The following is a 12,970-nucleotide window of genomic DNA, read 5'->3' on the forward strand; positions in this document are numbered from 1 at the left end:
TGATACCAGGGCTGGGGGTCAATTCGAATTGAAGGCAGTCCATTCAGGAAGCAAACTTAAATAACACTTCACTATTTGAAAAAATGCAATCTATTTTCAACAACGTCTTAATAAACTGAGGAGGAGAAGCTATTTATTTCAAGTGATTTTCAATTTTGGCAGAGAGCTTTGAGTGCTATTTCCAAACATCTAACTTTGAACAGCACTGTTTCCATGTAGCTGTGAGTCTGTGTGAAAGGGGCTCCCTGAGGACATTAGCTGTGTTACCTGGGTAATCCACACCTGGCCCAGGTGTGTGGGTGTCTATACTCTCTCTCTGTGCTCATAAATAAGGTATACATGCACCTGTCCTGGACATTCATGTCTGTACTAACCTGAGGAGGTGGGCCCTATCTTTATCATCGCTGGAGGCTTCCTTGTGTCTCACTGCTACCAGCCAGGGACCTCACAGGCCTCATCTGCCTCATCACACCAACCCCTATAATATACTATACTTTACCATACTATAATATACTTTACTTTACTACACTATACTATAATATTATATACTTTACTATACTATACTATATTATACTATACTATAATTAAGCAATAATATATTGGCCATATCCCACAAACCCCCGAGGTGCTATTATAAACTGGTTACCAAAGTAATTAGAACTGTAAAAACACATTTTTGTCATACCCATGGTATACTGTCTCATATAACACAGCTTCCAGCCAATCAGAATTCAAACCACCCAGTTTATCATTTACAATAATATACTATACTTTACTATACTAGGCCACCCCTCACAGAGCAACAGAGAATACTGCTGAACACTGACCTCTTTTTCAACTGCATAAATAAATAAACCTGATGTGTGATCACAAGTCACAAGTACAGACATGATGTAAAGCCTGGGAGCATTGCTATCAGAACCCTCAGCACAACCCAGCACACCTTTAGGCTAAGGTTGAGGCTACAGGGGATATCCTCTCCCACCCAGCTCTCTCTGATCTCTCCATTGTGTCAAGGTGGAGGTCAGGTTAGAGGAGAAGACACGGCCACACAGGGTGGGGGAACGAACACCCCACCCATGGCAACAACCTAGCTACTGAAATCAGCAGTGACAGTGATGCACTAAAAACAACATGGCTGGAAAACAAGACAAAGAGTTCCTCATCCCTGGATGACTTTTCTTAATATTACCAGTGGTGTAAAGTACTTAAGTAAAAATACTTTAAAGTACTACTTAAGTAGTTTTTTGGGGTATCTGTACTTTACTTTACTATTTATATCTTTGACTATTTTTACTTTTACTTCACTACATTCCTCAAAAAAAGAATATACTTCCTACATTTTCCCAAAAGTAGTCATTACATTTTGAATGCTTAGCAGGACAGGAAAATGGTCCAATTCACTCACTTATTAAGAGAACATCCCTGGTGATCCCTACTGCCTCTGATCTGGAGGACTCACTAAACACACATGCTTCATTGATAAATGTCTAAGTGTTGGTGTGCTGGCTATCCATAAATAAATCAATAAAACAAGAAAATGGTGCCATCTGGTTTGCTTATTATAAGGAATTGGAAATGATATATACTTTCCCTTTTGATACAAGTGTATTTTAGCAATTACATTAATTTTTGATACTTAAGTACAATTAAAACCAAATACTTTTAGACTTTTATATTTTATTGGGTGACTTTCACTTTTACTTGAGTCATTTTCTATTTCTAGGGATTTTTACTTTACCTCAAGTTTAACAGTTTGGTGCTTTTTCCATCACTGAATATTACACGCTGTCCCCTTCAATTTGGGTAATCAAAAATGCACCTGCCTGACAGTCATGAAGACACCATATGGACATCCAGGCACAATACAAAGGGAGGCATTAAACCTCCCTCCCTCCCTCCCTCTCTCCCTCCCTCCCTCCCTCCCTCCCTCCCTCCCTCCCTCCCTCCCTCCCTCCCTCCCTCCCTCCCTCCCTCCCTCCCTCCCTCCCTCCCCCTCCCTCCTTCCCTCCCTCCCTCCCTCCCTCCCTCCCTCCCTCCCCACAGCTGGTGTAGAGTGTAGCCTATTCACATGATAGGCAGAAAAACACTGTAATTACCCAGGAGTCTCTCTGTTCGGATATGAGATGGGTGTTGGGGAGGACAGGAGGCGGAGCTGGTTATTAACACTTAGCAAAATCAGACCCACTTTACACCTTTCCTTCCATGATAATCATAACATCAGCCATTAAACTAATGTAATTCCTCTAACCCTGAACCTCAAACATGGATGTTCTTGTTTCTAGGTTTAATTATTATTTGTTTACTTGTTTGACATTTCTACTGCACTGTTAGGAGCTAGTAACACAAGCATTTCACTGCACCTGCTATAACATCTGCTAAAACTGTGCACGTGACCAATATTTTGACTTGATTTGATATTTGGATTTAAATAATCTAACCCCATTGTCCCTCTTTTTAACCCCCATTTCTCTCTCTTTATTTTACTCAATCTTATTCCCACTCCAACCCCTCTTGACAGCATTAGTGGAATGGCTAATAGAGCTATTTCCTGGGACAGTGGTAAGTTAAGCTGTGAGGATCAGAGAGATGAAAAGAGATTGGACAGGGAACAGGGTCACCATCCAGTTTCTGTGGCCCTACACAAAAGGATCGCTCCAAGCTGGATCAGCTCTACACACGAACATCACTCTCTTTCCCTGCATCATGAGCACCGGGCCACTTATGAGCATAAAGGAGGGTTGGTGTGGAGATGTGACACACACAGGGGATGCAGCACCGTAGCGATGGCACTCTGGTGTAATGTATGTGGGTGGGCTGACACAGGCAGGCAGGCTGATTGGTTTGCAGGGTGGAGACTCAAGGCCAGAGCAGGGTATGTAACGAGAGGAGAGGACGGATGGGGAATAGAGCTGTACATCTTTCTCACGGTAAAGCTGTCAGCCAGCCGCATAGTGCCGCTCCACCTCCACATCAATCAGAGATAAACAAAGTAATGTAACCCACCCACCCACTCACCCACCCACTCACCCACTCACCCACCCACACACTCACCCACTCACTCACCCACTCACCCACTCACTCACTCACTCACCCACTCACCCACTCACTCACTCACCCACTCACCCACCCACTCACTCACCCACTCACCCACCCACCCACCCACCCACCCACCCACTCACTCACCCGCTCACCCACTCACTCACCCACTCACCCACTCACCCACTCACCCACACACCCACCCACTCACCCACCCACCCACCCACCCACCCACCCACCCACCCACCCACCCACTCACTCACCCACTCACCCACCCACCCACCCACCCACCCACCCACCCACCCACTCACCCACCCGCTCACCCACCATGGGCCATGAATATCATCACAGCCCACAATACAGACCTCATGGACACAACATAGGACAATGTGCCCTTACTTTGATCACTTGCAATACAACTAGTAGATCCCTGAAGCAGAAAGATAAGCGTGCAGAAGTAGAGAGATGGAGAAGGCTAGCCTGGCCTGACATTCTCCATCTCCATCTATTCGGTCAGAAAAACAAGTACCGTCTCTCATTCAGAACATCTCTAGTTTCCCATCAACCCATCTGTTATTACAGTGAATGTCTGATACTAGACATTGAGGGTCACACACATGGAGAGAATATGAAATAAAGCGGCTGTCTAGAACCATTCTGTTCTACAGCCAATGAACAGTGGCAGTGCGGCGACCTTCAATTTCCTCACTTTCCTCTGCGTCTTTATTTCCAGAAACAGACAAATAGATCGTCAGGCGGCGCTGTGATCGCTGCCATCCTTTGTGATGTGTGACAGACGCAGTGGTAGTTGTGGACAGTGAGGGGAGATGATCTGAGATGGACTGCTCTAAAGTCAAGCTCAGCCTTTCATGCTACAGCAGGAGAACCACAGACCTGTCTCCTCTCCTTTCTCTGTCTTTGTGTCTGTCACTGCCAACTACAGTGCAGTGTGGCAGCTAACATACTGCAAGTGCTGCTGGGGGTTTAGCATGCAACTTTAATTATTCTGTTTTGAATCTGGTCGCTCTCCTTTATTATGGACATACATTTACAATGCACTTTGACTTCAGGATGCAATTTGTGAGAGCTGGCTGTCTGGCTGGCTGACTGGTTGGCTGGCTGGCTGACTGGCTTGCTGACTGGCTGGCTTGCTGGCTGACTGGTTGACTGGCAGGCTGGCTGCTGAGAGTAATAATCAAGTCTGTTAGAGGAGCATAAAAAACACCAATCTTAACACTCAGGTAACCTTCAGGTCAATAGTGTGCCGCCACAGATTGAAAGTTATATGATGGTATTTTGAGATCATCCATACACACATTTAGGCTGATAATAAAGGCTTCATAGTCATTCTTCAACAAATCAAGCGATTCCAATCTGTTATTATCCTAGTAGTTATCACCGTGGACATGTTATAATGAACATACCACCTGCTCATATTAGATACATATGTGTTATAACTATGATTAAAGTGTCATTTATTTACAGTAAACCTAAAGCATGAATCTAGAATGTGGCTCTGAGACCACCATCCACGGGGGACGCACAGACCAAAAAGCACAGACCAAAAAGCACAGACCAAAAAGCACAGACCAAAAAGCACAGACCAAAAAGCACAGACCAAAAAGCACAGACCAAAAAGCACAGACCAAAAAGCACAGACCAAAAAGCACAGACCAAAAAGCACAGACCAAAAAGCACAGACCAAAAATTCCCAACCAACGTGTCTCCGGTATGTGTCCTCTATGCATTTCATTGTGTTGACAGTTGGAGTTAAAAGCTTGAGCTGCGTTTAGAATTTGAACAGTATGAAAGCCAACGGTCCAATAGCTGTGTGTATACGGACACGTTTGGTACTCTGATAGAACCTTAATACAAAGGTCAGACCGCATCATACTTCTGTAGGGCCCTGTATGGAGTGGGGTCACAGTGAACTTGTCCTCTACTGGGGACAGGTATTACCCTGCTGTCATTCAGCTCAATGTCCTCTGTTGTCTGTTGGGATCTGCCACTTACCTCAGCCACATGGTGAGATTTACCTCATAATCAATGGACTTGTTTCTCAATCAAGGACAAAATGATCACAAGGGGGTTCAATGGCAAAAATAAAAGCAGTGAACCACATGAAGGATCCGATACTTTACCGTGTGGCCCTCTCAAGGTGAACTTCAATTCAACTCCTGCTAAAAAGTGTCAGCTTTCAAACTAATCTGCAGGTCAACCCAGGCATGCAGTGTGTAAAAGGAGTCCTTGGCTGCAGCCCAATCTGTCCTAGCAGCAGCAGACTGAATTATTAGGTCACCTAATAGTTTCATTTCCCTGGCTGGGACAGATCGATTTCCCTCATTCCATGCACAGTTGGATTAAACGGCCGGATTAAAGATGATCTCCTGGAACTGTCATTATAGCAGATTAATGAGGGGGGTCACTCAAACAGGTTTAAACGCCTCCCACCCTGACCATGAACCCGTATGCAGAGAGGCAGAAATTATATGATTTTTCCAGATTAAATCTTCACGTGAATTATGCCAAAACAGGGCAAACGGTTTTAAAGAGCAATATGTAACTCTGATCTGTATCCAGTTCAACAATCTAATAGTGACACAACAATACAGAAATAGAGGATTTTAGCTAGTCCATGTTCTGTATGTCAAGGCACAGAAACGGTGAAGCAATACAGACATACCAGTCTGTATCAGCTTTAGATGATATCATTTTCACATGTTTTCTGTGACACTGGCAGCGATCCTCATATTTACTGGGGATCTAAAACCTTCCCTTCTTGGCGATCCTATCCTCCACCACACACGGTGATGGACCCTGGTAATGGCTCTAGCAGTTCATATTGAACTTCCTGTTCCTGCCGGAGACGTCCTGGAGCCTAGAGAGGCTGTGTGTGTGAGGTCCGGTAAATCACCAGGGCTCCTCACACACAGTGACAACACAGTGGAGACACTTCTATTCCCCTCATGTCAGGAAGACGAAGCAAAAACAAACCAAACACACGCCTCGTCTGTAATCAGCTCCAGACCGTGTGTGTGTCTGTGTGTGTGTGTGTGTGTGTGTGTGTGTCTGTTAGCTCAGTCCCTCAGGTTGGTCCCATTTCCTATTCCTCATCACCCCACAGAGCCCTCTGACCCTGGGAGACACCGTCTATGTCAACTGAAACACCACTCAGCACACTGCACCTCGGTCTCCCACACATCTCCTCTTTCTGTACTCACAAATGGAAACCTATCTAGTCTCTGGTCATTTATTCACAAAATGATCAACACGTTTGATTTCCATTTCTCTTAGGTAGTGTTGGAGCTCAGAGGGAGACACAGGCAGTTGGCCTTATTCAGTTACTCACAGTGTTCTGTGCATTAACATGGTATACAGTGAACAGGGGAATTCTTAATGCTTATATAGAAGATGTCTACACTAAGATCATTCACCTATATGCACATTGTAATCTCTGATAACTATAGAGGATAAGAGGTTTATATACCAGGTGTGACAGAATATGTTTCATATGATCTGCCATTTCTTCACTCCAAGTTCAGAAAGACTATGACAGTTGCTATGCAGACAATAATGTCACGATTACAACTTTAAAACCCACCTCCTTCCATTAGTCACTATTGTGCCTCACCCAGTGTAATCAATTCCTCCAACCTCACATTATGAATGAATAACGTTTCACAAATACAACTTTGAGCAGCATAAAGACTTACAGATGGATGGATAGGCTAGAGAGAACATGAGAAAACTCAAGAGAACCTCTGATAGAAAAGTATGTGTTGCAATAAGAGGTAGAGAAGACTGGACATGACAGAGTCATTGGAAACATTTAACTGAGTCAACACACACACACACACACACACACACACACACACACACACACACACACACACACACACACACACACACACACACACACACACACACACACACACACACACACACACACACACACACACACACACATACACACACACACACAAACATGCACACAAGGGTTGACCATAGTAACATGAAGCAGCATCAGTACCTGTGTAGCCCAGGGAGTTGTCATCCTCGTGTTCTGAGGTGGGGGCCGAGGTGGCCCCTTCACTGGCCCCGTCCTGAGTGGCAGCGCCCGTGTCTGTCGGAAATAATACCACAGAGACTGAGACCCCTGGCACACTCTCATTACCGGACACGGCCAGTGCCCATGCCCCTATGCCCATCTGGCACAGGCAGCACAACACACTCAGCAGTGCCAGGCTCAGAGGGTGCCACAGCCCACCCACCCGATATCCTCTGTGGGAGGGACCACCCACCCACATCTCTGGCTGTATCCAAGATCCAACAGTCGTCAAGATAATATCCAACGAGACTCTGACTGAGACAATAATAATCCTGGACAGTAGTGCCACAGTGTGTCAATCAGCTTTCTTTTAAAGATCCGTCAGGGAAGGATGTCAGTCTCAATGGGAGAGAACTGTCAGACTGAAGGGTTGTCTATCTCCTAGGCTCTGTGGTAGTGTGTCCCCATGCTGCGTTGTGGTGTGGTGGTTGTGGTGTGTATGTCTCTGTGTGTGTGTGCAGAATGGGATTCCCTCTAGCCTCCCAACAACCATGACTGGCTGCACTCCTGAGGGACCATATGGGCAGGGCAGAGTGGGGAGGGTTAGGGCACTCCTCCCCTGATTTAGGACCCAACCATGCACACACCTACACTCTCTCTCTCTGTCACACACACACACACACACACACACACACACACACACACACACACACACACACACACACACACACACACATACTGCTGCCAACACTTATTTTTACAGCCAATTAATTGCTAATCAGTCCTTTGATTGTGATCCCTCTCCCATCACATCAGTATTTTGGCTGACTGTCTCTTCTGCAAACAGGGTGATAGATTTGTGTTGTTTGACAGGCCGTGTGAGGGCGGGACAGAGGGGCAGGGGGGGACAGGGGAGTGGGTGAGGGAGGGAGGGAGGGAGGCCAACAGGGATGGGCGTATGGCTAATGGGGAGATTGGGGCCACTGTGCCCTCACGATGGGTAGACGTGGGATAAATCAGCCTGGGCCATGCCCACTCTCATTGTGGGCCTCTGACAGGGGGTTAATTTGGGCTGGGGGGAGGTGAGGGGGGTTAATAAAAGGAGGTCTAAACCATCCAGCTGACTGAAAGGCAGTCTGTCGGAAGTGTCTGTTTCCTCAATGGGATCTGGCATCAGTGGGGATAAATAGCAGACTGAATAGATCATTGGAGAGCACTTTGGATCACTAGACTGTGTAACAGTATGACACCTATTCCCTTTGTCTTGGTTATTTCTACAGAAGTCTGACAGCATTAAGAAACATAGCATTTTGAATGAACACGATAAATACAGCACAGTATGACAAGGCTAAAAAACAGTTTTGACAAATTTGGCGACAAGAAAACAACATGCTAGAGACATGTTGGAGAGGCGTTCCACATGAATGGTCCTGCTCCCTACTGGTCCTGTAGTGTTGTAGTTAGAGCAACGCCGGGACAGTTTAAGAGCCCCATGCTGGGACCATCCTAATATCAGAAACGTCTCTCTCTGTGCTGTGTTACTGTTTACACAAACAAGTGGTTCTGCTCTGCTCCGACTGACACAACTACAACACAAACAGAACCAAGGGGAGGCAACAAGACAAACAGAACCATGCACATATAGACACAGACAAGGTTCTGAATCAGGCTCAACACAGAATGGAACACAGACATCCAGGAAGACAGAATGAGTTTCTTTGTCTGTCTGATTTAGGTTTTGACACATATTACATTTTATTGCAACTCTGGACAATCACACTTGATTCAAACTGTCAACTAATCATCAAGCTCTCAATGAGCTGAATGAGGTGTGTTTGCCAAGGGCTCCAACGAAGCTGTGTACTGTTAGAGATACTCGAGGACCAGGGTTGGGAAACACTGTATTATGACACCAGTTCCAGGATAAACCAGATCTCTGATGTTGTTGTTGTCATCAACACCTCTAAAGCAGAATAATTACACCCTGCCTGTAACAGAAGACATGGCTGGCATTTGTAACCTAATTAAAACAAAAACAAGTTAACAAATCATTTGTTCATTCTGATTTTAAAATATAATTAATTATCTGTGACCTTAAAAACAAAACAGTTTCAAATCAACATAATACCAGTAAGGGGTTATATAATGATGTTATCCCCAGATATATCCAAGAGAAAATATAGTTTTCTGTGTTCATTATAGCAGCAGAGGATGACGTCCCAAAGATGATTATACTACCCGTTAATCCTGAATGGGTTTAGAGCACTGTAACTCCTTGACTTGTTCAAAACAGGGTAGGTCATCCCTTAGAGATTTTCATGATTCTCATATTTTCCATTTCCCTGTGCCCCTGGGCTTCCTGCAATCTCTGTTGTGCATCTGCTGTCTTTGTTGGCCTCCTCTCTCAGTTGTTCATAGGCTGGTCCACAGCCAGGCCTCCTCTCAGTTGTTCATAGGCTGGTCCACAGCCAGGCCTCCTCTCTCAGTTGTTCATAGGCTGGTCCACAGCCAGGCCTCCACTCTCAGTTGTTCATAGGCTGGTCCACAGCCAGGCCTCCTCTCTCAGTTGTTCATAGGCTGGTCCACAGCCAGGCCTCCTCTCTCAGTTGTTCATAGGCTGGTCCACAGCCAGGCCTTCCTCTCTCAGTTGTTCATAGGCTGGTCCACAGCCAGGACTCCAATTAAAGGCCACTTCAGAGTTATTAACAGGTGGTGTACTCAGCTGCCCCGGGGCTCTTGAACAAAAACACGGGAGCCCTTTGGAACCCCCCACCCCCCACCTCCAACCCCTCTAGTCACAGAATTGCACCATATCTCATCTCCCCTGTTGGCTGATTACTAGAGCCCATGTGCTGATAACCAATTGCTCTCAAACAGATACAAAGTAATGCCTGCTGCTCCCTGGTCAACCCTGGCCCAGCCCTCATCCCCCAGCCTCTCATCCCCCAGCCTCTCAAACCCAGCCTCTCATCCCGCAGCCTCTCATCCCCCAGCCTCTCAACCCCCCAGCCTCTCATCCCCTAGCCTCTCAACTCCCAGCCTCTCAACCCCCAGCCTCTCATCCCCCAGCCTTTCAACCCCCAGCCTCTCACCCCCATCCTCTCAACCCCCAGTCTCTCAACCCCCAGCCTCTCATCCACCAGCCTCTCACCCCCAGCATCTCAACCCCCAACCTCTCATCCCCCAGCCTCTCATCCCACAGCCTCTCATCCCCCATCCTCTCACCCCCAGCCTCTCATCCCCCAGACTCTCAACCCCCAGCCTCTCATCCCCCAGCCTCTCAACCCCCAGCCTCTCATCCCCCAGCCTCTCATCCCCCAGCCTCTCACCCCCATCTCTCACCCCCATCTCTCATCCCCCAGCCTCTCACCCCCCAGTCTCTCATCCCCCAGCCTCTCATCCCCCAGCCTCTCACCCCCCCAGCCTCTCACCCCCCCCAGCTTCTCAACCCCCAACCTCTCATCCCCCCAGCTGTCATATCCACAGTCTAACACCAAAAGAGCCATCTGTTTTCTGGGTCAGTTTCCACCCTGTCTGGACCTGGCCACGGGGAGCTGGCCAATAGGGTCTCTTTGTAACTGATGGCCTCAACCCAGTGCTCAGGACTCACCAATCATATTGCTCTAAATGATGCCATGTTTCTCTGCTACTATGAACAACTAAATAGAAGTTTGCAAAACAGCAATAATCAGCTGTAGAGCACATCACACACAGTGAAACATGGCAGCCCAGTCATCATCATGTCTTTGTTTTTGCCCTTGTGCTTCTCATTGTTTCTCATTGCTTAGGCTGACAAACGAGGAGAAGCGGGTAATTGATGTGAATGGAGGAGCTGGTAGTTGATGTGATTGGACGATCAGGTAGTTGATGTGAATGGAGGATCAGGTAGTTGATGTGAATGGAGGAGCTGGTAGTTGATGTGAATGGAGGAGCTGGTAGTTGATGTGAATGGAGGATCAGGTAGTTGATGTGAATGGAGGAGCTGGTAGTTGATGTGAATGGAGGAGCTGGTAGTTGATGTGAATGGAGGATCAGGTAGTTGATGTGAATGGAGGATCAGGTAGTTGATGTGAATGGAGGATCAGGTAGTTGATGTGAATGGAGGATCAGGTAGTTGATGTGAATGGAGGATCAGGTAGTTGATGTGAATGGAGGATCTGGTAGTTGATGTGAATGGAGGATCAGGTAGTTGATGTGAATGGAGGATCAGGTAGTTGATGTGAATGGAGGATCTGGTAGTTGATGTGAATGGAGGATCAGGTAGTTGATGTGAATGGAGGATCAGGTAGTTGATGTGAATGGAGGATCAGGTAGTTGATGTGAATGGAGGATCAGGTAGTTGATGTGAATGGAGGCTCAGGTAGTTGATGTGAATGGAGGAGCTGGTAGTTGATGTGAATGGAGGATCAGGTAGTTGATGTGAATGGAGGATCAGGTAGTTGATGTGAATGGAGGATCAGGTAGTTGATGTGAATGGAGGATCAGGTAGTTGATGTGAATGGAGGATCAGGTAGTTGATGTGAATGGAGGATCAGGTAGTTGATGTGAATGCAGGAGCTGGTAGTTGATGTGAATGGAGGAGCTGGTAGTTGATGTGAATGGAGGAGCTGGTAGTTGCTGGGAATGGAGGATCAGGTAGTTGATGTGAATGGAGGTTCAGACTGCTGTGTCATTTTTATCTCGTCGTGTATTGGCCCAGACAGTGGAGGTGATGGATGGTGTAGTGTGTGTGCGGAGTCTGACTTCAGGCCCTGGGCTTATTAACTGCAGTTTGATGAGTTCCTTCACACTGTCTGATAGGAAGGGATGAGGCCATTAGTAACAACACTGTCAACATTTGTTTCTGCTTAAAGTCTAGGTAGGTTGACAAGTATTTATTTATATACAGCAAAATAAAGAGAGGAACGATGTTGGATGGGGATATTTATAGCTGGCAACTGCTAACAAAAACCAAACACAGTGTAATTTTCTCTTCCATTTCATTCTTCCTCTCTGCCTATTTGCTTTGAGCAGAGCCGAATCACAGCTGTCAACTGCATGTTCCTGAACATGATTTATTCTCATTATGCTGGGCCTCAGTTTAATCATTTCTGCCTTATTACTATAAAAACTGACGAAAAAAGAGAGAATGTGGAAAATTGTCTGTTGTGGTGAAGACAGTCGCTGCTCGCTTCATCTCTCTCTCCACACCCCTCCTCTCCACACTGTCTCTCTCATTTCCATTTTGATTACACTTTCTGTGTTTTACCCAGGGCCATGCATCGCTAATGGGCTTTTAATCAAGCCTGGAAATATTGAAGGAAACCCACACACAAAGAGCAAACACCACTGGAGGAGAAAGAGAGGGAGGAGGGAGGGAGAGAGAGAGGGATGGAGGGAGGGAGGGAGGGATTGGGGAGGTAGAGAGAGAGAGCGATTGGGGAGGGAGACAGAGATGAGGGAGGGAGGGAGGGAGGTAGAGAGAGAGATTGGGGAGGTAGAGAGAGGGATAGAGAGATTGGGGAGGTAGAGAGAGGGATGGAGAGAGAGAGAGATTGGGGAGGTAGAGAGAGGGATGGAGAGAGAGAGAGATTGGGGAGGTAGAGAGAGGGATGGAGAGAGAGAGAGATTGGGGAGGTAGACCGCAACACCATACCCACCCAGACCTTTCATGTACCAACCCCAACACCATACCCACCCAGACCTGTCATGTACCATCCCCAACACCATACCCACTCAGGCATTTCATGTACCAACACCAACACCATACCCACTCAGACCTTTCATGTACCAACCCAAACACCATACCCACCCAGACCTTTCATGTACCATCCCCAACACCATACCCACTCAGGCATTTCATGTACCAACACCAACATCATACCCATTCAGACATTTCATGTA

At 46.6% G+C, this 12,970-nt stretch overlaps 1 protein-coding gene across 6 annotated transcripts in view; it reads right to left on the bottom strand.

Annotated features, from left to right (window-relative positions):
- LOC109905862 (roundabout homolog 1) overlaps window positions 1–12,970 on the bottom strand; it is a 524,894-nt gene that overhangs the window by 353,761 nt on the left and 158,163 nt on the right. For all 6 annotated transcript variants that reach the window (XM_031795449.1, XM_031795451.1, XM_031795447.1 and 3 more), the window contains exon 3: window positions 7,070–7,162. In XM_031795449.1, the coding sequence (XP_031651309.1) occupies window positions 7,070–7,162 (93 nt within the window). The remainder of the gene's footprint in view (window positions 1–7,069; window positions 7,163–12,970) is intronic.

Source organism: Oncorhynchus kisutch, linkage group LG18, assembly GCF_002021735.2.
Source record: "Oncorhynchus kisutch isolate 150728-3 linkage group LG18, Okis_V2, whole genome shotgun sequence".
NCBI classification, from domain to species: Eukaryota; Metazoa; Chordata; class Actinopteri; order Salmoniformes; family Salmonidae; genus Oncorhynchus; species Oncorhynchus kisutch.